Here is a 23,463-nt window from a genome sequence, read left to right on the forward strand (position 1 = left end):
GCTTCAGCGAGTGCAACTTTAAGGACTGCACGTGATCTGAGCCATCCATTTTCCCCGTGAACAGACTAGATCTGATGCTACAGTGGTAAACAGTAGTGAACAGCGCCTGGTGAGCAGTGATGAACAGTACCGCACAGTGCTCCCCTCTGCTCCCACGACTGCTTAAGTTGCAGTGGAAGTAGCGACTGCAGAGGGACTCGGTCCGGCGACCTTTGGTGTGTGCCGTGCGCAAACATGCAGAGACGACCTTTGGTGCAGGGCAGCGCGTCTCGCACGCATTTGCTGGCCGACGCGCTCAGCTGCTGGCAAAATCCAGGGCCCCCCGTGTTTGTGCTGTTCCTGCGTCTCCAAGCATCGCAGGAGGCCGGCCGCTAGCCGCTTCCCTCACGTCTCGTGTCTCCCTGTTGAAAATCCGCGTCATGTGGCCGATTTCCCCCCGCTTCTTTGCAAACAAGTGACGCGTGTACAGTTTCCAAACAGACTCCAGTTTCAAACTATTAACCACTCCTATCCATCGTTACACTTTGTTTGGCCGAGTTAGAGCAACTCCAATATACCTTTTAAACAACTTTCTATCTCAAGTTTAGAGGACTAAGGTAAAAAGATATATTCCAGCAAACTCTCTATTTGATCCTCTATTTTGGAAAGACCTCCAATTTACCCATCCACCCTCTATTTCTCGGGGGTCTCTAGGGAGCCCTCTATTATGTGTTAGCATCGAGGCCTATTGCTGGAGTTGAACTAAATTTGAAGGTCTCTAAAAACATAGATGCAACTCTTTTTTTAAGCATTCAGAGGGTCTAATTTAAAGGTTGTTGCTGGAGATGCGCTTATAAAAATAATTTTCATGTTAGAGGGTGGAACTTATTAACTGAGGGAATTTGCACGGGGTTGGAATATTAGTCATAATCCCTTGTTTGGTTTACGATGAGAATTGAAGATGAGACCTGGAGATTTCTTATCCACTGATTCGTTGATGGGTTAGGAGCAAGTGAGGACACATATTATAAGCAAGTATTACAATGGACGGTTAAGAGGAATACTCCCCTTGTTCTGAGTGGTAAAGTATTTTGGTTTGTTTTAATTTAGATTGTTTTAAGTTTGACTAAATTTATAGAAAGAATAATAATATTTTGAATGACAAACGAGAATGTTTACATCATTATGAAATATATTTTTATATTTTACTTATTTGATATGTTAGATATTAATATTATTCTCTGTAAATTTGGTCAAGTCTAGACTACTTTGACTTAGAATAAATCAAAATGCTTATATTGAGGGAGTATCAATTTTCACTTAAAACGATAATACCCACCTAGTACTGTGATACACAACTCATAGAAAGTGACTGTGGGAGCTCAATCCGTCAACTTCCATCCCCCGTCCCATTAATAAAAGAAAACTCACATTTCCATCAAACAAGCAAGAGATTTCTTATCTCCAAACTTGTATTCCTCCCTCTGCGACCAATTGCCCTGACCAAAAGCACCGGTAGCTCACACGGTCCATGCAGGCCTACACTTGTAGCGCTGCCGATCTGCAGCGGCCATCAATCTCCTTGGTTTGTTTCGTTCATCCGCTTCAGTGCCGCATTTCCTCCACTTCCCAATATAACTCCTCCCTTCAGTGTTCCTCCCAAAGCCTCAGCTACCAGCCAGCCGAGCCAGTGCACCATCATCCTCCCGGCCTTCCCCCAGTCCCGCTCGCCACCTCAACAAACGGCTGCGCTGCGCTGCCGTCCACAGGGCGCGCAGCCGCGCACGCACACCAACTCCCCTGTCTCGGCGCGGCGGCAGCCTGCCCGCGCCAGACTCCGGTCTCTGTCCCTGTCCCCCTGCTCAGCTTGCCGCCAGTGGCACCATGCCGGCGCCCAAATGGTTCCAGAAGCTCAGGAGGAGGAAGAAGGGCAAGCAGCAAGCCGCGCCATGCGGAAGCCAAGCCGCCGACGCGGCGGCGCGCGCGGACAGTCGTCCGAGCGGCCAGCGCCCGTCGCCGCTGCCGGCGGCGTGCGCCGTGTCGCCGAACAGGGCGTCCTACTACTTCGCCAGCGCGGACCGCGCGCGCCAGGACAGGGAGCTGCCCTGCGCCGCCGACATGGCGCTGGACGTCCGCGTCGACGTGGTGCACCGCCGCGCGGGGGGCCGGCGGCTCGGCTGGCTCGACGCGCCGCCGGGGACGCCCGAGCTCAAGCTGCGGCGCATTGTCACGAGGCCCGCCGTCGCCGACGTGTGGGAGAGAGGCGGCAGCGGCGGCGGCTTCAGCAGCGCCAGCGCGACGACGTCGGCCGCCACGACGCCGTCGACCAGGGCGCGCGGGTTCCACGTGAAGCCGGCCGGCGGCAGGAGGCGGCATCATCGGCGGCGGCGCGACCACGACGGCAGCGCGAGCGAGAAGGGGAAGGCAACAGCGGCGGCGGAGGAGGCGTCGCCGCTGCGGCGGCACGGGGCCGCGAGGCGGCGGCGGTGGCTGTACGAGAGCCTGGTGGTGGTGAAAGCGTCGTCCGACCCGGAGCGGGAGATGGCGGAGAGCATGGCGGAGATGGTGGTGGCCAACGGCATCCGGTCGCCGGAGGACCTGGAGGAGCTCCTGGCGTGCTACCTCGCGCTCAACGCCGCCGAGCATCACCGCGCCGTCGTCGCCGCGTTCCGCCACGTGTGGTCCCTCCTCGCCAGGCACAGGCTGCTCGTCTAGTCGTCTAGCAGCAGCACACACCGTATTGCCCGTGTGAGCTGTGACGATCGAGCGCGTTTGGCATGACAGCGTGCCCGGATCTCGCCGTGTTCATACTCCATGCCGACCGTACAGCCCCATCGTCGACCGACTACCCGTCCTGAGGACAAATTCTGTTGCTCTCCAGTCTTCACTAACTGTTCTTGCATATTCGCGCTGAAAACCGCGTCGCGCTCTAGATCTTGCACTGTACCTGCATTACGTGAGCTTGGCAGCAGAACCTGCCGTGTCGGCCGGCCGGCACGCCGCCGTGAGGTCCAAGGATGGAAGCCGCGCGCGCGACGCGAGCGGCGAGAGCAACCGGTGGCGCGCGCTGCACGCACGGCCGCCGCCCCCCACTTTGCTTGGCAAAAGCGAAGCGAATCGCGCCCTTTACAGCTCGATGCAGCAGGGGGATCGATGCCAACTGAGCTGTTGATCACCCGTCTGGCCGAACCGACCATGCGGAATTTTCCTTTGGAGACCGGCCGGCCAGGCCCTCCTGCTGGGTCTCACTCTCTCACGCCAGGCACAGGCAGAGGCAGGTAGGTGAGACGAAGGTGGTGGTGAACCGGCCGGCCTCGCGGTGCCGGACCACCAACCGACTAGCCTCGCATCGGTAGCGTTCGTACCCCGCAACCTCATGGTTCGCAATGAGGTGCCGTCTCTGTCCTCTTGATTTTAACCTTTAGGGCGGATGAGGCTGATGCCTATCGCACATGGCGAATTGGTGAGCTTAGGTTAGGCCGTCATCCATGGGAAATGGACACCCGATCGACTGCCCGAGATACCATGGGCCACAAAAAAGCTTTCTTCAGAGTGGGAGTGAAACAGCTACAACTACTGATATGCTGCCCGCAGCCTCCACTAGTTCGCTACCGCATCGATCATTCTCCAGCTGAGACGGCGGCCATGTCCGGCATCCTGCACGCAAGCATCTATTGCCACTCGCTTCTGGGCCAGCCGCGCGCGCACGAAGCCGGAGACCATCCCTACGCCGCGCAGGACCGCGCTGTCAGCCACCCCAGGGCGGATCGGAGGACGAAGCTTTCAGCTGCGATCGCGCACGCCCCTGGCCATCCTGCCAGGCGAGGAAGGCGGAAAGGCGATGGGAATTGGGATCCCTACCACCGCGGCAGCCGGCAGGGCCATCCGGCCATGCCATGCCAGTGCCACCGTCCCTTGCGCATCGCTGGTCCGCGTTGTGGCAGCGACGAGGCAAAAGGTGACCTTTTGATTCAGAGAGAAGCAGGGCATGCGAAGAAAACATTAGATAAAGCCTTGGACGAAAGCTGCACCGTGGCGCCTAGAGCGAGCTATAAAAGAAGCTTTTGATGGGGGCCCGGTGGATTGCGCTCCACTGCTTGTCCTCGCAGTAGTAACAGTGCTGAGGAAAAGCAAGGAGCTAGCTCACTGATCTGTACCGAGCTGTGATCAGTGGCACAGTGACTGTACTGGGCTTTCGGTGTTTGGATACGGGCTCCATGAGAAGAGTACATGGGGACAAGCTTCTAGTGTGCCGCCACAAGACATCCTACTTCCATTCTACTTCAATTCCTTTTGTTTTTCCTTTTCTTGAGAATCAAGCGTTAGAGCAAGCTTGGGTATCATATTGAAGCATAGGAGCAGCTTTTCTTTTTCCTCTTTGGAGAACAAGACACGAGCTCTTAGCACTAATATGAAAAAAAACAGGAGCTCTGCCAGATCAATTAAGAAGAAAAGCAAGTTTAGCCAGGCTAGATAAGGGAACCCAACGACCAAGTGGAGGTAATCTTACATCAAGTGGAGCAGCCTAAGGTCATGACTCATGAAGTTTCATAGACAAGTGCATGAAGCCGCAGTCGTTTAGGTGAGAATATCAAGTGGGAGCCACCCTAAGCTAAAGTGGCAACACCCACCCAAAAACAGAGGGTTGAGAGGGATCGGTGATGGAGGAGGCTGAGGAGAAACAACCGAGAATCTCTGCCCGTTTCCTGTAGAAGTTTGGGGGCTGGTCAGCAATTGGTTAGGTGTTGTGTCTGTCTCAGCACTTCCGATCGAGGATATGAGGAATGGTGGTGTGAAGCTATAACCCAGCAGCCAAAGCTGGGGAGAAGAAAGGGCGTGGAACCTTTGGAACGAGAGAAAGAGGAGAATTTTTGAAGGTAAAATTGCTGATCCAAGGATGGTGCTGCAACTCATCAAGGAGGAAGTAAACCTATGATCCCGGGCATGTGGTGCCCCGTTTGTATCTTAGTTTTCAATGTTAAGTAGCGCTAAGAGTTTTGAGTTAATTAACTTTTATGTAATCACAACTTTGTAAGACTTTGACTTTCTCATCTCCTTATATGATATGGTAGTCCTCCTGCCCTAGTTTTAAAAAAAACAACAGCAACCGGAAAATGTTACAATGATTTCAACGTCTGATTGGACAGACCGTCAGAGTTTCTAGATTGGTGAAACGTTGGGCTGCAGCTGCACCGCTGCTGAAACCTTTCGGTCGGCAGCTGCTGCCCGCAGGCCGATCAGACGTCCGACTGTCAGAGTGAAACGGCTCACTGCAGCTCTGCCTTTCGGCAGCTGCCACCACTACCAGTACGACCCAAGGGGAAACCGAAAACGATAGCGGCCCCGCACCCGGAGAGGGCGGAGGATTTTTTTTTGGACAAAAGATTGTTCTTGATGTCAGGGCCTCAGGGGAGAGCCAGTACGAGCAGAGTGGGCATTTCTGATGTCAGAATTTCGGACCAGCTGTTGGCATGCCTTCACATTTTATCGTCATCTTTATGGCAGGTACAAAGTGTTACATCACTGTGACCCTCCCAAAAAGAATGTTTAAGTCTCGCTCCCCGAAAAATCAAACAATTTTCAAGTTTAAGCAAATTTATATAGAATAGTAATAATATTTATATTATAAAGGATTAATCATGTAGAGATATAAATGTTAGTAATTTTTGTATAGTTTGATCAAACTTGAAATTATTTGACTCCTCAATAAACAAGAATTGCATTCTTTTTGAGAGGAGAGAGTAAGCTGAAGCAAAAAAAAAAAGTAAATGCAACAAACCAACATCACAAGTAGTGCGCTAAACCTAACTCTAAGTACTTTTACCTGATTTTTTATCCTGCTAAGCTGTACTGAGCACAACTGTATAAACGTTCTCCGGTGTAACTATTGACATAAAAGTAAGAAAAAGGGGTAGAGGGAGGGAGGGAGGGAGGGAGAGAGAAAGAGAAGGTATCAACGAAATTTTACAAGGGAGTATACTATGCCACTCGCAATCCTCTATGCTCCCATGAAAATTCTGCACAAAGCTCAACTGGTCAGCTCCTTTCGCTAACTCTATGATCAGTTGTATTCGTCTGTACCTATGTAAGTTCTCACCGGATCCCAGCACTAAGAGGTGGGAATTCATCTTCATCGCCCACTTTGCAAGATCCTGGTGGCCTGAAACAGATGCATAAGTCAAATATTCAAAGCTTCATACAGAAATGAGACCTGTACTGATTCATAACATTCTAGAGTAAAGCGCATGAACTTCAGCCTCATAGTATGGTATATTTCACTAATACACAAACCTATTGGTACTCCATGACAGAGGGTGTTTGGATCCAGGTGCTAATGTCCAAATGTGCTCAACTTTAGCACTAGCTCATCCAAATAGAATTGGTAATGGGGTGGGCTAAACTTCAACCAAGACTCAAATTTTATCATGGGATATGAGTACTAATATGTGCTAAAGTTAAGCACTCAATCTTAGCACATCCAAACAGGCCCAAAGTCTCTATACTCCCTTTCCTAAAAAGGTCCCTAACTCCCAATTAGAACATAAATACAGATACTTCACCAGTCATTTATCTTGCATTTAATGGCTAGGATACACTTGCAGCTGCAGGAATGTAATATGTAATCTGTAGTTTACATAATTCAAAGCTATGAACTACTACTACCAAATTACCTGTTTTCGGTTGTGGCAGCCCTATACCTCCGTAACACCAATGGAGGGACATCTGTAATGCCAGTTTGTGTGTTAGTAGTTCTGTTTGATTTCAATGCAAAAGGGCCCAAGGATCCAAACTCAATAGTCTCCAATGGTTGACCATTTGCAACAGGCATCTCTTGGCTATTGATGTTATGACAAGAAAGTAACACCTCTGGCAGCAGTGGCCTTAGGCGACTTCCATTTTCAACGAGATTGTTTGAATTAACCTCCCTTTCTAAACCATTTGGAGAGCTTACTGCTTTGCTACATGTCATGTCCCCTGTGCCTCCTACGAAAGGCAGGTGCTCTTTGTGGTTATAACAATTTTGTTTTCCAGCTGATATCTTCTTTGAGCAATCCCAGCCACTTCGTCTGTTTTCCAGATTCAATGGCTTGCAAATCGGTCTTTGCTTTGTCGGCCAGTCAAATATCTCATGCTCTTTGCTAGTGCCAAAGCTCTGCTTTATGGGCAAGTTCTTGCATAGGCTAGCTCCAGCACACTCTGTAGTATTTGGAATGTTAAATGATTGATGTTTTGGCATCTGATTCATTGCACTAGGAGCTCGTGTAGACTCAGTATCATATTGCTTTTGCAAAAAGCTCTTGCTCGAGCATAAATCCTGGCAGTACTTTGGTACATGCCTTGCTTCATCTTCGTGTCGGACAAATTTCTTCTGAGTATGAAAATTGAGCTTTTCAACAATTTTCCTATCCGATCGAATGTATCCTTGTATCTTCAATGCTTGACCTATTGCTAGTTCCTTGGTTCTAGCGTCTAGTGCAACTTGCTCCCTGTGAGACACAAATCTTGCACCTGTGCCTGAGCTGTGGTTGCTTTCAAACCTCACTGGTTGATTTGACAGTGTTTTCCCATTCTCTCTCATAGATGCCAATTGCTCCTTGTGAATATCACATCTCTGAAATACAACAAATGGAAAATTACATTTTAATCTTAGTATATTAACAGGTAAATTTTCTATGATAAGTGTCCAATAAATGTTTTGCAAGCTAACTGGTTCGACTGAAGTTACAATGGGCAGTAACAATGAAAATGGTCAAACTGGACCAACTTTTTTTTTTCTTGAAACTATAACAAGCTCTAATAAAAACATAACCCAGGTTGTGAAAAAAAAAGAATATCAAATTTCTAGTAGCTACACAGACGAAATATAAGATATTGGCAAGCATCTCCATACCTTTATTGAAAAGTGCATGTCTGTTCCGCTTCCATGCATCTCAGCACTATCCTCAGAGCTATAACACCATGAAACCGAAGAAACCTCTGAATCAGCATAAGGAGAAGATGGTGAGAGTCCGTTGGATGAAAAATTTGTTCCAGAGGGCAATGAAACATTCTGCTGGCAAGTCCTGTCCAACGGGTTCTCATTCTGTAAATGCTGTGAAACACATTCCGTGCTCTGAGAACAAAAAACAGGAGACGTATTCCATCCATTGCTTTTAGCAGATGAAGGCAATAGTAGCCTTGGCAGTCCTGCATCCTTGTTGAACAATATACTATGGGCAGGAATGTGAAACATATCAGCAGAAGATGCTTTGAGAACAGACTGCAAAAACCCATCAAACAAGTATTCGAGGTGGTACTGAACTTGGCGCAGGCATCTAAATTGTGAATCCAAATCCCCTGATAGATCAGGCAAGCTCAATGGCAGAGGAGGAAGATGTTGTTTTTCCACAGGAACTTGTGACTGTATTGATGGCCTATCATCCATGTGGAAGGCTTTGGCAGTACAGTGACATACCTGCTCCACTTCATGGTCGGAGTAACAATTTCTAGTGCCAGCATGACCGTTACCTTGGTAAAATGATGAATTTTGTTTGGGTGCACGATGGACAGAATTGGATGACCTTGTACCTAAACCATTACTTAATGCAGTGTTGTGGACCCTTGGAAAAGAACTATTCAAATGTGTAGGTCCATTCTTTCCAACATGTAAGTTCTTATCACCCAAGCTCTTTGAAAGATGATAAGAAGTTGTGTTCTCATGCTGTTCATTGTAAGAGATCTTCATACTATATATATCTTCTAAAAGAGCCTCACCAGTACCAAAGGAAGCATGAAATGCACCATTGCTGCTAGTATCAGGTCTTACTCCTCTTCCATTCCTTCCCAAAGTGGTTTTGAAAAAACCGTAAATTTCATCAGGAATAGCTTCTGGTGGTAACATGAGGATATGGCCAAGATTTCGAGCACCATATAAGAAAGCTGTTCGAATACGATGAAAGCTAGCTGCACAAAATCATCATTCTAAGTTAGCAGATGAGGTACTGCAAACATGAAGATAGCTATGCATGGGTTTATGCAATTATTGCATACAGACAGCAGCACAGCATATAAAATTATGATGCCCGAGCAAGCTTATGCGCTTTGTAATTTTTGAGGGCAGGAAGATGTTGAATAAGGATGCAAGTGTACCCCAATGGTATTTTTTGGGTCAGCTAATTAATTACGATGGCATTCAATTCTAGATCATTTCTCCTAATTACATGGAATGCCATTCTAATTCATTTCATCAAATTTTTGGGTCGATCCAATCACCCAGAATGATTAGGATCATCTCTAGTTGTAGAGGATTACTTATAAGAGTTATAGACATATCTTGGGTTAGTTCAGACCTCTGTTCACACTTCTGCCAAGATTGTTGCACTCCTTCAGTGGATCAATTATGTTCAGATGTTTTGGACGAAATCTTGTATAGCATGCATCAGAATTTCTTGGAGGTACAGTTGCTTTATCCACTGAGCTCCTAAGGAACTCTTTGTCAAACAGTAAGTCCTCAGTACGTGTAACTGTAGCTTCAACTGCAAGCAGGATAAATTTTAGAGTTAATTCAGATAATAGGCATCGGGTGATTACTCTGACAATGAAAGAAATGAAAAGATTGCAAGGTAGCCCACCAATTAAGTTTGGCAATGATGACAAAGCAATAGGGCCATTTAAACTTATGCAATAATTGTCCCAGTCAAACTTGCTAAAATATTCCAGAAACCTATAAAGAACCTATTAATAAAAACACAGGGAGATGGCAAACATGTGAGCTTTTTATTATCCAAAAGAGCAACTATGTCTTCAATATCTGAAACAAGTAAATTCTTCCAAGACATACCTCCAGAGGGCTGTGGAGAGATTTGTGAAATAGATTGAATATGTAAAGGATAAGTACTTCCAGCGCATATGTGGATATTAGTCCATGTTGAGCTCCTAGTAGGCGACTTTCATAATAGCACCATGCCTTGATCAATATGATGCTCCTTTTAACTAGATGGTTCTTACCAACTTTACGATCGACCTGAAGAAGGAATCATTATTTACAACGACTTGGTACGATAACAAACTTAAAGTACACCTAGACAGCATGAAAACCAATGTTGAGCAACCTACACATTCAACAAGCTAAGTGCCTAAATAACAGGAAAGGCTTTGAAGTAGAACAGTGTATATGTTTGAACTACGATTTCACACAATAAACTGCAATAATCACCAGCTCAAGGAAGCAGAGTGCGCAGATCCCGCCAGTTTGATTGAATGAGATATCAACTATAATATTTCCAATAGTGCATTTAATGAGCCTGACCTGGATGGACATACATTTCAGATAATCAGATTGGTGTGCAAAACAATAAATAACATGTCAGAGGAAGATGAACTCCACATGCATAAGAATTTATTAAATGAGAAGAAGCGGAAATGCGAAGTGATCAGACTACGACATCAGAGATTGCATAAACCATCATCCAAAATGACTAGGAATGTACAGGAAGTGTGTACAGGAGAATGAACCTCAGCATTGATTTGTTCCAAGTCCTTCACTACAAATTCAGCATCACTGTTCTGCTCCTCTGACTCAAGGATGCAGGAAACATCATTAACCAAAGTACTATCATAAGATGTATTTCCAATTACAGTTAGATCGATATCCCCATCAGGAAGATAAGTCTTAAGTGGAACCGATCCAAATGCAAGAACCTGAGCAATACAGTAAAACAGTGATAGTCAATCATAAACCAAGGTGCCAATAGGTTCGACACAGAACAGATCTACACGAGATAGAAAGACATTCTATCAATAACAAAATGGTTAATGGAAGCCAAAACCAAAACTTGCATTACTTGAGATAAAGACTATAGCTATAACTAGCATCTCCAAGAAGATAGTTTGAAAGTTGAATTATTTCCAGGTCTTCAACAAGACATTTCATGAAGAAATGATTTGCTATTAATATAAAGTTATAAACTGGCTATTCTTCAGACAACAAATATGGTAAAGAAATGGTAGAATGCCACTAGGCATCTCGTAATGTTCATTATTTGACTCTACCGAGCACACTTGTCTCCCAATAACAGTCACATATGGTAATTCAGCAAAGATTTATCTCCACAATGCCAATTTTTCTCAAGGAGCAAACCCGTAATTATTGACGTTGAGAATGCTATGAAGAAGCACCATAACATGGCTCCAAGCCTCCAAATCTAGGGCTAATGGCTGCATGCTACAGCAGCCACACATTGTGAGGAAATCCAGTTATAAAGGTGTGCATCACATACGCATTAGAAGTGATTGGCAGAATAGCAACAAATAAGGACCAGCTTTCAAGATCTACCATCTGCGGGTGAGATGCTAAGAACTTCCACATATATAAATGTGCAAACCTTAAAGTACGACTCATCAAACAGCGTACCTACTGAACTTCAATCAGGACCGGTGCTGATTTAGTATGAGAGAACAGTACTGCTGGCTGTTTGGCTGACAAGCCATGCGAACACAACGAGTAAAATAACAATGAAACTGTGTTCCAACAATGGGCTCTACAGCTCTAGGTACATGGTGCAGAATTGAAAGCAGGAAGTTGGCAGGCAGCTGTCGGTGCAAGGAAAGTCTCAGTCCGTCTGTGTCAAATCCTCTACCGCAGAGTCACCCTGCCAGGAAGATTCCACAACAGCATTCCTCAATTGCCAAACTATTCAGTAAATTCCACGTGGATGAGTCAACATGGATGGATGGGTGGTTGGATATGCACAGCTCGAAGGCGGTGTTTAGTTGGTGAAAAAGTTTGGAGGGTGTTTAGTTGGTGAAAAAGTTTGGATTGGACTACTGTAGCATATTTCGTTGTTATTTGACAATTAATATTCAATCATAAATTAATTAGTGTCATTAGATTCATCTTGTAGGAATCAGTTAGATTATGTAATTAATTATTTTTTTCAACTACATTTAATGCTCTATACATGTGTCCGAAAATTTGATGTGACGGATAGTGCGCAAACTTTTTTTTGACAACTAAACACCCCCGAAGCCGACACTGCTGCCAGCTAGTAAAGCAGACCATCACGGGCAGAAACTGAAATTAAACCATGATTACAACCATTTCTTTTTTGTTTACTTCTTTTTCTTTCTGCTAAGATAGAAAAGTTTGTTTAAACTTTCTCCCATAGGCAACTTGCCAGATAGAAATTGTTTTTCCTACAGCATATCGCGCCTTTCCGTCCGACGTAATGCTCGTGCACAGACACAAAAGGATCTTTTGGATGCTTCACGAAACCCTCTAATCAACAGCACAGAAACGTGTCCTTATTTTTGCTCAAGAAAAGGATGTCGGACAGGAACGTGTACATAAGGCACAGATCAGCTCACACCTCAGTCACAGACTGACAGAAAGGTACTCAACAATTCCAATGCTCATGACAACAGAAATGGTCCCAGTTATCAAAAAAAAAAAGATCCCGAATTCGCACCGTAAATGTCAGCACAACATAATTTATTTAAAAAAACGAAGCTGAACAATAACGACCCGCCGCGAGCAGATAGTGAATCCTGATCCGTACGAATTGAACAGAATAATCAAAGGCTAATCCCCTTGTGAACCCTATAGTAGTTGACGAGCTAATCCCGATCCGTACGAGCCAACAGAATAATCAAAGTTAATCCCCTCGTGAAAGTTATCGCGTCAAATCCCTTGGAAAGCGATGGAAGACTAAACAAACCAAAACTAAACTGGTAAGCAAGAGAAAACGAAGGTTAAACTAACAAAACGGCTCCGAATGGAGCTAAGGGTCTGTTTCATTTTGTAAAAAAAAATTGCAAAGGAATCTTGGTCATTTGAAGTACTAAATGAAGTATATTTGCAAAACTTTTTGTATAGATGGGTTGTAAATCGCGAGACGAATCTAATGATGCTAATTAATACATGTTTAATCAATAATTAGCGGGCGATTACTGTAGCATCACTGTTGCAATCATGGATTAAGTAGGCTCATTAGATTCGTCTCGCGATTTACAGGCCATCCATGCAAAAAGTTTTGTAAATAGACTTTATTTAGTGCTTCAAATTAGCAAGATTCTATTGTAAAATAATGCGTTTACGACGTTTTTACGTTTACATTTAAAGAACTAAACAGGTCAAGCAGACAAAAGGAGAATCCCGAGACATGTCAGGGTGGCATCACGGGAGAGTGTACTAATTATCCGCCAAATCAGAGCACCCACAACGAATACCCGAAAAGGCGAAAACACGAGAACAGACAAACACGGCAGGTCCGGCGCCGCGCGCGCGCACGGTGACGGCCGCAGCCGCACCGCACTGCCGGGAGGACGACGCACGCACCTCGCAGCCGAGCGCGGAGCCGACGAGCCTCCGCGCGTAGTCGACGACCTCCGCGCGGCGGCGCTCGGAGGCCTCCGTGGGCCGCACGCGGCGCACCACCTCGTCCGCCGCGGCCCCCGCCGCCGCCGCGCCGGCCGCCGGCACCGCCTCCGGCGCCGGCGCCGGCGCTTGCGCCAGAGCCCCCCTCCCTCCCGCCGCCATCCGGGGAGTCGCCGCCCGCTACCTCGCGGCGGCGGCCATCCGGAATCGTGGAAACGAAACGGAAAGGGGGGGGCAGGGAGCGCGCGGGGGGGGGGGGGGGGGGGGATTTTCCGTCGGTCCCTACCGCGTCCCTGGGGGTTTTCGCCGAGCCGTTACGAGTGCTAGGGCGGTGCTCGGGTCTCCGGGGGGTGTGGTGGGCTGGCCGGCTGGGTAGGTAGGCGAGTGCCCCGCGTCGGGCGCGCGCGGAAGGAGGGTGGGGAGGGGAAGGAACAGGAAACCTGCGGGTGTGGACGCGGAGGGGGAGGCGGTGGTGGGGCAGGCCCTGGCGGCCGTCCCTATCTGGATCCTGGATTTTATAGGCGAGAGTGGAGTGCGCGCGTCGCCGAGCCTGCCTGCGCGCGTCGCCGAGGTGGGGATGGGGCCAGAGGTGGTGCCCCGCGGAAACCGTCGTCGTGGCGGCTCGCGCGCGCCCTGACTCGGGCCGTGGGCCGCGGCTTTCCTCCCTGCGGGGTGGGCCCGGGCCGGCGTGCCGCCGCCTGAGTTATTTCAGTACCTTCCATGATGTGGTCATTGCTGGTGGTGCTACTAGTGTTCTTTACAGGTAATAAGTTCTCTAACAGAACTTGTTATATTCATGCCACGAAGATTTTTGTTCCAGGTTTACTGAGTTTTTCACTTTTCAACTTGCAGTGTTGCTGGTGTTATGAAACAATTTGGCTGTCCGTTTCTACCCAAGATCCAAGCAAGGCTGTGTCTTTTGTCGTCGTTGTTTAGATCAATAATTAGTATCTTGTGTTGCCTAAGAATTTATTTAGTACCACTGTTGTTTAATTTATTTGCTAAGACTATTGTAATGCTTATTGTTGGTGTCATGGTGATATCTGCAAGAATGGTATCTACTAGTTAATATGAACCATGTTTTCTAAATCTGATGTGTTTGATATATCCGGATGGTGCCTGGATGAGCAACTGCGGTTTTTGTATTGTGTTGTTTTATGCATGGCCACAAAGATCTTGATCACAGCAGATTGTATCTACGTACTATCATTAAATGTTTGCTCTTAAATGCTACAGCTTCTCTTAGCCAACATAATAGCCAGCCCTATTATACTAACTGGCTGCGTAGATAGCTTAATGTGACATGGCTGTAGCATTTAGCCAGCTGGCTAAACCATTAGCCATGCTGTGAGGTTGTGGGGGAGGGGGACTGGGGAGTGGGGCGGCACGCCGGGTCGCCGGCACCTCGACTGCATGGCACGCAGCGGACACTTTGACTACGGACGGGATGGTTCGGTTAAAACCGCACATGGGATTAGTGCTGCTCGGTTCCGACCGCACACAACAATTCCAGTTCCGACTTCTGGCTGGCGTGGCTGGGTGGGCCCGGTCCGAGTTCACCCTACCAAGACGCGGTGAAAACTTTGCGTGCCCAATTAGGAAGCCGGGACCAGGCCGCGGCGCTTGTGTCTAACTGAAGTCCTGGACGGCGGCGACTGCGCTTGTGACGATGATGATCGAACGCGATATCGATCCGCCACGGGACTTTGTCTTTGTCGGAACAATTGCCGAGCGCCGCTGACCGCAGGAAGGGAACTCGACGAGCGCCGCCGGCGGAAGTTGCGTGCGACGGCTCCCATCACCGACGGAACAACGTGTCCGCGGCTTGTCCGCACGTACTTCATTTCCTTTTGTTCCGCTCGGCCAAGTCGTCGCCGCGACCAGGGCAGGCCAGCCGCCATTCCGCCGCCGGCCTGCGCGCTCTGGGCGCGGCGCGCGGCCGAGAACGCCGTCCGCCTCGCGAGCCGCGATGTCCAGTCTCCCGCGCTGGCGTGTCGCGATCCCGATTCCCTCCGCCGCCGCCGGGCTGGGGAGGGAAGAGCCCGCGGCCAAAGGCATCGGAGGAAGCCAGGAAACAGTCAAGAAAGGCGTTCCCGAGTCCCGACTCCCGAGTGCCAGGAAAGGCCGCAGGGACCATCCGTCCGTCCATCCTCTGATCATTTCCCTCTCGGCGGCGGCGCGTGCGTGGCGCTCGGTGCGGCCGTCTCTTCACGCTCACGCTCACGCCCTCTTCGCGGCTCGCGGCGGCGGATGACGGCGATGCGAGAGGCGTGGACGCGCGGTGGTTTCCGTTGGAGCACTAACTGCCGAACGGCCCCGTCCTTATCAGCTCCTCCGGAGTCCGGAAACCGACAAGGGAGACAGCGAAGCAAGAATACCCGTGTCTCGCCAAATAGGCCTGCGTATTTCACACTATTTCCAGCTCACCTGTTTGCCAGAACATGGTGTGTTTTTCCTAAGGGCCTAGTTTAGTTGCAGGATATAAAGTTTTTGAAAGAGAATTTTTCTACATTTGAAATACTAAATATAAACTAATCAAAAGAGAATTTTTCAATATTTGAAATACTAAATATAAACTAATCACAAAATTAATTACAGAACTCGTATGTAAATCGCGAGACGAATCTAATAAGACTAGTTAATCCGTCATTAGAGGTTGATTACTGTAACATTACTGTAGTGATTTAGCGTCTAATTATGGCATAATTAGGTTCATTAGATTCGTCTCGCGATTTACAGGCAAATTGTGCAATGCGTTTTTTATTTCGTCTAAATTTAAGTCTTCATGCAGGTATCGGAAAAAAATTTGGAATTTTAAATTATGCAACTAAATAAGAACAAGGTCAATCAGTTTGAGCACGGTGGCGAGCTTTGTCAGAGGGCTTGTGGACTCGGATGCGCTTTCTGTCGGGGACCACGATTAGGGACACCCTAATCGGGGTACTAAAATCACTCTAAAAACGCAAATACATATTAGACAACTGAGCCCACGAAGGGCTACGGCCTTCTTCCAATCTGGAAAAAAGGAAAGGACTCAAAGAAGCTCAGCTTGCGGTCCATCCGCACCCCCCTCGGACCCGCGGGGTGATCTCCGTCTCGCTCGAGGGCTCCCATCAAGGCCCTCGACCATGCCCTGCGTCTCCGCCTCACTCGAGGGTAGCGACCCTACCCTCGGGCAGGGCGAATCGTCTCCGTTTCGCTCGAGGCCACCCCTCGACGAAAAAGACAAACGGCCCTTCCGCTCACCCGCCCGTCGTACGGAGGCATTAAATGCCAACCACTCCTCCATAGTGCCCAGGACAGATGACGTCAGGCCGCCATTGCCCACAGTGGCTGTGACCGGAGTCCCGTCCGCCAACTCCGGTCACTGCTCCGCCATCCCGGACGCTGTAGCAACACTGTGGGAACCTGCGACGCGGTACGAGACGTGCTCGGCATAGCTCTTGTCACTATTCTGCCAACTCCTGCTGTCCGGACTCCACCTCACCACACCTACGGCCCCGGACCCGTCCCCTGCTCGGAAAGGGGTCCAGTGTCGCCACGTGTCCCCCAAGTAGGGGAGCTCAGCTCTAGCAGCTGGAGGCCCGGACCTCCCCCCTCGAGGGGGTCCGGGACCTCCACGTGACCCACTACCGCTGGCGCACATATATATGCGAGACCCTGGCCTGCAGGGCCCATGGAGCGCCGCCACGCTACATTTGGAAGACGGTACACCCTACAACGACGACCACGCCGCCTGCTGGGGGGCTGGCAGGACGCCGGCGCGATCTCCGCAAGACCAAGGACGATATCCAGGACAACTGCCACGTCCGATGCCATGCCCCACAGTGTAGTTCCCACAGTGCTCGACCACTGCACCCCCGCGATTCGGGGGAAAGACGACGACTTCTACGATCCCCTGCGCATGTACACCGTCCCTCCTTGTGTCTATAAAAGGAGGAGGCGGGCTTCCTTTAAGGGGGTCGTCGCGCGCGATCAGATCCATTCGATACTACGCGACACTTAGCATCACTGAGCACCCGATATTGTCATTCGCCTCAATCAACTTCTCCTCTAGCAGAAACTTGGGAGCTTCCCTCCCTCTTCCGCCTCGCCTGTACCCCCTACTACAGGCACCTCCGGTGCAAGATAATACAGTGCCCTCGCACACCCTTTTGCTGGACGTACGGCCCCGCGGCTAGAACTAGGATAAACCCGTGCGTTACTGTGTTGCCTCTTGCATCAACATATGGGACGAGGAAACACGCGGCATCATCACTAGTTGGGTCCGGACCGCCGGGTCAGGACACCGACACTTTCCGGACTTCCGGAAGCACATCTGCACATCGACATCGGCAGTTCGACACAATCACTCTGTTCGCTGTGCTGTGATTGGTGGCTGGTGTTGATTTGTTGTGAGAGAAAAATACTATTGGCTGGCTGGTGGCTGGTGTTGGTTTGGTGTGAGAGAAAAATACTATTGACTGGATGCAGGTGAACGGTGATGGCGGACGCAGGAGGCAGAACTCTGCCAGCCTCGGGGCTCAGGCGTCGGGCGTCAGGGTGAAGAAGCCTGAATTAAATAAGATGGATTGCATCACACTTTATATGCGTATGGAATATTAATTTTGGACCGATCATTTCAAAAAAAAAAATGGACCGCGATAGCATCAAAATACTAGGTGGGCTTTAAGCTTAAGATTAGCAAATCGCCGTAGTGAATTGGGCCCTGACTTTGACCCAGCAAAATTTGTCCCGGCGGATAACATCCGGCGCAGCTTGCTGCCGGTTGGCTCACTGGGTCATCACTCCACTCATCAGTTCCTTCCCTTTTCCTCCAGGATGGCCCAGTGCGTCCAGCTAGTGAGCCAGCCGTTGGATCTCGATCCGGCCCACCACCGCGCCCCTCCGCCGAAAGGTCCATGCCCGCTAATAACCCAGCGGCACGATCAATCATGACAAAACCAGCTTAATTAACGGAAAGAAAGGGATGGAAAAATAAATAATGGCGGCGCACTCGTGCTGACCTTGTTCGGCTTCGGTCCTACCGCCGCCGCGTCGTGCGAGGAGAAGAATCGAACCGCTTCCCTTCCCCACCCCTTGACGGCCTCTCCGGAGTATTCCCTCCACTGCACCGGTCTCGCGTCGTCTCCCCTCTCTCTCTCCGTCTCCGACTCCGCCAGCGAGTCCTGGATTCCCGCATGGACGCCGGCGGAGGTGCGGAGGCCGCCGCCAACGGCGGGATCGAGGGCTCCGCCGACCCCTGCAGCTCAGGCACCGCCGGTGGGCACAGGTTCTCGGTCCACCAGATCGCCGGCGGCGGGAAAGGTCCGCTGTTCTTCCCCCAACTCCCCGTGCCACACCCGGCCGGGCTACGTTCTGCGTCCTGTTGTTATGGCCGTGCGATTAGCAGCGTCGAATTGGATATCGATGTGGATACAGTCTCGCCGTTTTGGATTAGATCAAGTGTCGTGTTTGTGCTCAACGGTGTTGGATTTACACCTGCAAATTTAAGAAATGGTGTGATACAGGCAATTTTAGGTTTTCTATTTGCAGCTGCAGGTTAGCACAGCCAAAGCATGCGCGACTACAGGCAATGGTGTGATAGCCTATTATAGGGGTTCGGAAGCTATGGTACTGTGTTGGGATGTGGATTTCAGGACTTGCAATCATGGAATATCAGAATAGCGCGCTGTTTTGATTGAAATTCTGGTTGTTATGAACTCAATCAGGTTGTTATGCACTGAATTGGACTTGATGCTTGATTGGTGAAATGGGGAACACATTCAGATGAAAGATTAGTAATGTAAGAGCACTCAACATATTGAGTTTCAGGTCCTACTAGGTTGTGAAATACATGGTGGTTGTACTTGTTCTCAGATGCCGGGCAATTTCTATCATCAGATCCTACACTCAGTTGATCATCTTAGCTTCAAGTGATCTGATATCGAATGTTTTCTTGAATTTCTTCTGCATTGAGATTTGTCCTTGCCTGTCACTACATGTTTCTAGATTGGCCAACCTTTCTTTTCTCATAGAAATGGAGAGAACCTCTAAAGAACTGAAGAAAACACTAGTTTATTCGGGGTTCTAGAGATCTTTACATTTCATTGGAAGGAATGCTAGTCTCAAAAATTAGAGTGAGCAATAATTAGTGAAGAACTGTAAATTGGCCAATGATATATAGATAAAATGTGCAAAGATGTTGATACAAATGTATATGGTTTCACTTGATTTCGGTTTGAATGTTTAAATGCTATATATACTACTTCTATGTCCTAATAAAGTGCAACAGGTGATCTGTTTGTCTAATTCATGCTAATTGTAATTCATGCTTTTCAGCTGCTGATATCATCTTATGGAGGCGAGGGCGTGTTACATTTGGTGTTATATTTGGTGCTACTTTGGCATGGTTGTTGTTTGAGAAGTCCAGACTGTCATTCTTGACTATCTGCTGTGATATATTTCTCATCTTAATAATTGTGCAGTTCCTAAGGGTTAAAATAGCTGGATTGCTAAATAGGTAAGGAACCCAAATCCATTCTTCCAGTCTGTTTCAAACTTTGATGGAATTGCCTTTCACTGGCTTTCTTACTAGTCAATTGTTTTCAGGCAGCCTAGGTCACTACCTGAGTTAGTTTTATCAGAGGAGATGGTTAGCAACGCTGCATCTTCATTCCGCGTCAAAGTCAACAACATGCTAATGATAGCGCATGACATTACTCTCGGCAAAGACTTCCGGCTCTTTTTCCAGGTTTGCTGTCATGCATGTGCTTATTCTTGTTGATTATTTGGTATTCCTGTAGTTGCTGAGACAGAATTCTCTTCACAGGTTGTGCTTGTACTTTGGCTATTATCTGTACTAGGCAATTTCTTCTCTTCTATCACTCTTGCTTATGTAGGTATGTTTGTATCCGTTTGTCTGATTACAGTATCGAAGGGGACAGGCTGAATCTTGTATGTTTGTATTCGGTTCGTCTGTCTGATTACAGTGCTAATTTTGCTATGGCTGCGTGACAGGAACCATTGCTTTGGTCACAATACCTGCATTGTACAACAAATACCAGGGGCACGTTGATAGGTATGCGGGAATGGTCCACCGGAACATATCAAGGCAGTACAAGATAGTTGACGAAAATGTGATCAGTAGACTACCGAGAAGCTTTATCAGAGATAAAGAAGACTGATACTTGAATGAAGCTAGTCAAGTAATTTTGTTACCATAAGCAGGGAGAAACTAAAGATTTAGGAAAATAGGAAAAGAAAGCCTGCTGTAGATACCGTTGCAATGTACTCTTGAGCAATAAGGTTTGTGACGAAAAGCATGCAGAAATTTGTAACTAGTTGTACAGCTTTCGGTCAGCTTTTTTGCAACAAACTGGGCAAAAGGTCGTTGTGTAACCCAAGCAGTTACCATTGGAATGTGAAATGAAGTGGTTTGCATAATCTCGTACAGAAGCAGATGGTCGCAGCGAACGATATGTCCACTTCTAAGGCGTATGATATTGTGCCATCTGACTTGTGTAACCTACTGCAAAAGTTACTTCTGTCAACAGCCAAGTTAGCCCTGAACCTTACGGCGATCCGTTCTGCCTGTGAGATAACAACGGTGTTGTAAACACACGGCAAACTTGTATCTCGCAGAACCTGGCACCTAGTTATCTGACAGGTAGTTGCTCTTTCCTTCTTCAGCATTACCAAACAAAGTGACTCACAATTGCAAGTGCTTCTCGGTATTACAAATCCGCAATCCTTATTCATTCGACATTACAGTTTACACAAGCGCACGACATGGTTAAAGATTTAAATGTCATTTAATACACTCATATTGTTAGTTGTTACATCGGTAAACGGCCTCTGGCTCTCGCATGTCAACAAGGACAGCAGCCAAGTACACAGCCGCATCAGAAACTATAGGACCACTCATTTCTGAAATTGTGACAGCATCTCCTGGGCAGTCTCGTGCCAAATCTCGTACAAATCATCCGAAAACAGAACAAAATGCACCTGCGCATATATTTCACAATGAATAACCTATATGTTTAATTAAGATAATTGAAAAGCCTTTATAGCAAAAGGGACAATGGACAATACTTTCATATTTACAGAAGCAAGTATGATCATTATGGTTTCTCCAGTTTTCCAGCACTAAAAGTCCGTGGCAATTATGGTAATGCACATTCAGTTCATTTATCAATTATTTGTTCTATAGTTTCTTGTAGCAATGGTGTTTTGACTCCCAAGTTCCACAGTAGTACCGAAATGTGAAAGGTTTAGAAGTAGAACTACAGCTAACCTCTTTGATATCCTCCGAAAATTGTTGTGCAGTAGAAACAGCTATTTTCGATGCTTCTTTGGGCGGATAACTGCACAAGATCAAGTCACGTCAAACTTTACAAATTAGATCCTGCAAAGGAGAAAGGACCCAAGTGCACAGAAGCTAGGTACATGAGTGAGTGATAACTAAAACTTGGCACTTACCGGTAAACACCACAAGATATAGCAGGGAATGCGATGTACTGAATGCCATTCTCTTTAGCAAGCTTCAAGCTATTTCTGCAATTAGCACATGCAGTCAGGATAGACTTACAATGATTCAACAGCAAGCACAGCTTTTTCATAAAAAAAAATCAAACAGGAGGACTTACTCATAGGCATTCTTCAACGACACCTCTGGATGCTTGTCCATGTCATATATGGGTCCAACAGTGTGAATCACTCGGGACACAGGAAGCTTGAAAGCTCTGCCCACGTTTAGCAGCGAGTGGAGGAATATGTAAACTTTAGAAGGGATCATTCCAATTTGATATGAAATAATCAAAATGAATAATATAAGGCACTAACGGAGTAATCCTAGCTTCTCCAGTTGGGCAACGAACTTCTGGTCTGACCTCTGGAACTTTGCGGCATGCTTGCACTAATTCTGGTCCAGCAGCTCGATGTATTGCTGAGATACGGATATGAAGTTCATGTGAGATAGCCCATCACTGATCAATGAATTATAAAAGTTGTCGAAAGCATTTTTTTTTCCACTTGTTACCTCCATCAACACCTCCACCTCCTAGCATTCGCTCATTAGCAGCATTAACCTGTGAAATAAATACCAGTCATCTTCCTCATTTTCCGATCACATACACAGATCATTGCTCCAAGAAAGTTAAGGAATACTTTAACAAGGAATTTGGCCAAGCATAGCTTCCTCCAACAAAGAAAGGCTTCTTCCGTAAGATGATAGTTGACTAGGTTAGATCCTTTTATTTTCAGAATTGAATGTATTCAGTTTAGTTAAGAAGGCTCAGAATTATAGAATCATCATCATACTCCATCTAGGTAAGCTACTGATCACATGCATACTTGGTTCAGATCCCCTTTTTTATCTGGACTATTTTCCAACTGGATCAGGCCACATAGACCAACTTAAACTAAACTGCCACAGTTTCCAGGCTGCAGCCAGGAAATGCAAACTATTTTACTATATCACAGTCATGGCACCAAGCTAAAGATAGGAAGTGGATAACACTGCAATAGAATATATGCTAGGACACCGAGATGGATGATGTATTCGTTTATCCGTGGAAGTAACTGATTCGGTGCATCTATCAACTAGTCCCTTTCACCCTGATCTAAAATTCACCACCGGACTTTATAACCGGCCTCTGGTATCAAAGTGGCATGCTAGCATAAGGTCCATAACTAAGTCGTATCAGTCAACTGATTTAGAATCTGCAAGTACGGGTATCAGCAACACCAACCCAATCGCCAAGCATGTACGGATCGCGCCCCTACCGAGAACGGGAACGACGGCAAGGGGAAGGAGGCGCGCAACACTCACGATGGCGTCCGTGGCGCCGTTGACGGACCAGAGGGTGATGTCGCCCTTGTGCAGCTTCAGCGCGCCGGCCCCCGGCGCGGCCGAGAGCCGGAACGCCTCGCCGCCGCCGAACCCCGAGGCCGCCATGGAGAAAGCCCTCGCCGCGCAAATGCTAGACCCCGGCCGCCCCTGCGACTTCGGGAGGGCAAGTGGGAGCAGCGACCGCGTCAGGAAAAATCTAGTGGCCGCACGCGACATCGGGGAATCCGAACACTGGAGGAATAGCGCTGGGCGAGCAGTCGAGAACGCACGGCGGCCGCCGCATCCATCTTTGCCTCTG

General features: G+C 47.9%; 4 protein-coding genes and 1 long non-coding RNA gene across 8 annotated transcripts; 3 read left to right on the plus strand and 2 right to left on the minus strand.

The window, feature by feature from the left end:
• Positions 1 to 1,435: 1,435 nt before the first annotated feature.
• On the plus strand, positions 1,436 to 2,925 carry LOC120687746. Its single transcript, XM_039969776.1, has one exon. It carries the CDS (start codon positions 1,864 to 1,866, stop codon positions 2,692 to 2,694), a length of 831 nt encoding a protein of 276 aa, XP_039825710.1. The 5' UTR covers positions 1,436 to 1,863; the 3' UTR covers positions 2,695 to 2,925.
• Positions 2,926 to 5,686: 2,761 nt separating this feature from the next.
• On the minus strand, positions 5,687 to 13,553 carry LOC120687745. Of its 2 annotated transcripts, none has more exons than XM_039969775.1 (10): positions 13,295 to 13,553; positions 10,474 to 10,659; positions 10,175 to 10,267; positions 9,800 to 9,982; positions 9,591 to 9,693; positions 9,309 to 9,494; positions 7,871 to 8,922; positions 6,651 to 7,591; positions 6,061 to 6,139; positions 5,687 to 5,996 (listed from the first exon to the last, which is right to left on the minus strand). In XM_039969775.1, exons 1-9 carry the CDS (start codon positions 13,493 to 13,495, stop codon positions 6,073 to 6,075), a joined length of 3,012 nt encoding a protein of 1,003 aa, XP_039825709.1. In that variant the 5' UTR covers positions 13,496 to 13,553; the 3' UTR covers positions 5,687 to 5,996; positions 6,061 to 6,072. The 2 variants fall into 2 exon arrangements, with proteins under 2 accessions (XP_039825709.1, XP_039825708.1); XM_039969774.1 differs by having other exon boundaries at positions 5,771 to 5,996; positions 6,077 to 6,139.
• Positions 13,554 to 13,792: 239 nt separating this feature from the next.
• LOC120687747 lies at positions 13,793 to 14,438 on the plus strand. Its single transcript, XR_005680824.1, has 2 exons — positions 13,793 to 14,096; positions 14,186 to 14,438. It is a non-coding gene; the product is annotated as an uncharacterized LOC120687747 (long non-coding RNA).
• Positions 14,439 to 18,302: 3,864 nt separating this feature from the next.
• LOC120689818 (reticulon-like protein B16) lies at positions 18,303 to 20,758 on the plus strand. Of its 3 annotated transcripts, XR_005681443.1 has the most exons (6): positions 18,308 to 18,640; positions 18,875 to 19,118; positions 19,655 to 19,835; positions 19,925 to 20,066; positions 20,145 to 20,214; positions 20,333 to 20,758. XR_005681443.1 is itself a non-coding variant. In XM_039972234.1 (5 exons), exons 1-5 carry the CDS (start codon positions 18,514 to 18,516, stop codon positions 20,497 to 20,499), a joined length of 687 nt encoding a protein of 228 aa, XP_039828168.1. In that variant the 5' UTR covers positions 18,304 to 18,513; the 3' UTR covers positions 20,500 to 20,758. The 3 variants fall into 3 exon arrangements, 2 of the variants coding, with proteins under 2 accessions (XP_039828169.1, XP_039828168.1); XM_039972234.1 differs by lacking the exon at positions 18,875 to 19,118 and having other exon boundaries at positions 18,304 to 18,640; XM_039972235.1 differs by lacking the exons at positions 18,875 to 19,118; positions 20,145 to 20,214 and having other exon boundaries at positions 18,303 to 18,640.
• Positions 20,759 to 21,006: 248 nt separating this feature from the next.
• Positions 21,007 to 23,452, minus strand: LOC120689817 (macro domain-containing protein VPA0103-like). The gene is made up of 7 exons (XM_039972232.1): positions 23,145 to 23,452; positions 22,353 to 22,401; positions 22,157 to 22,259; positions 21,961 to 22,056; positions 21,794 to 21,868; positions 21,609 to 21,678; positions 21,007 to 21,319 (listed from the first exon to the last, which is right to left on the minus strand). The coding sequence occupies exons 1-7, from the start codon at positions 23,379 to 23,381 to the stop codon at positions 21,236 to 21,238; spliced, it is 714 nt and encodes a 237-aa protein (XP_039828166.1). The 5' UTR covers positions 23,382 to 23,452; the 3' UTR covers positions 21,007 to 21,235.
• Between the last annotated feature and the right edge of the window lie 11 nt (positions 23,453 to 23,463).

This window comes from Panicum virgatum, chromosome 9N (assembly GCF_016808335.1).
Source record: "Panicum virgatum strain AP13 chromosome 9N, P.virgatum_v5, whole genome shotgun sequence".
NCBI lineage: Eukaryota > Viridiplantae > Streptophyta > Magnoliopsida > Poales > Poaceae > Panicum > Panicum virgatum.

Bases quoted from the DNA above. Each gene is read 5' to 3' on its own strand.
- LOC120689817 (XM_039972232.1), bottom strand. From the start codon at position 23,381: ATGTCGCGTGCGGCCACTAGATTTTTCCTGACGCGGTCGCTGCTCCCA. The intron at 21,869-21,960 runs GTAAGTCCTCCT...TGCTAATTGCAG, and splicing joins TCGTTGAAGAATGCCTATGA to AAATAGCTTGAAGCTTGCTA. The intron at 21,320-21,608 runs GTTAGCTGTAGT...ATATATGCGCAG, and splicing joins TTTCGGAGGATATCAAAGAG to GTGCATTTTGTTCTGTTTTC.
- LOC120687746 (XM_039969776.1), top strand. From the start codon at position 1,864: ATGCCGGCGCCCAAATGGTTCCAGAAGCTCAGGAGGAGGAAGAAGGGC.
- LOC120687745 (XM_039969774.1), bottom strand. From the start codon at position 13,495: ATGGCGGCGGGAGGGAGGGGGGCTCTGGCGCAAGCGCCGGCGCCGGCG. The intron at 10,268-10,473 runs GTTCATTCTCCT...ATGTCCATCCAG, and splicing joins TGGAACAAATCAATGCTGAG to GTCAGGCTCATTAAATGCAC. The intron at 9,495-9,590 runs GTGGGCTACCTT...TCCTGCTTGCAG, and splicing joins ATCATTGCCAAACTTAATTG to TTGAAGCTACAGTTACACGT.
- LOC120689818 (XM_039972234.1), top strand. From the start codon at position 18,514: ATGGACGCCGGCGGAGGTGCGGAGGCCGCCGCCAACGGCGGGATCGAG. The intron at 20,067-20,144 runs GTTTGCTGTCAT...TTCTCTTCACAG, and splicing joins ACTTCCGGCTCTTTTTCCAG to GTTGTGCTTGTACTTTGGCT. The intron at 20,215-20,332 runs GTATGTTTGTAT...GCTGCGTGACAG, and splicing joins TATCACTCTTGCTTATGTAG to GAACCATTGCTTTGGTCACA.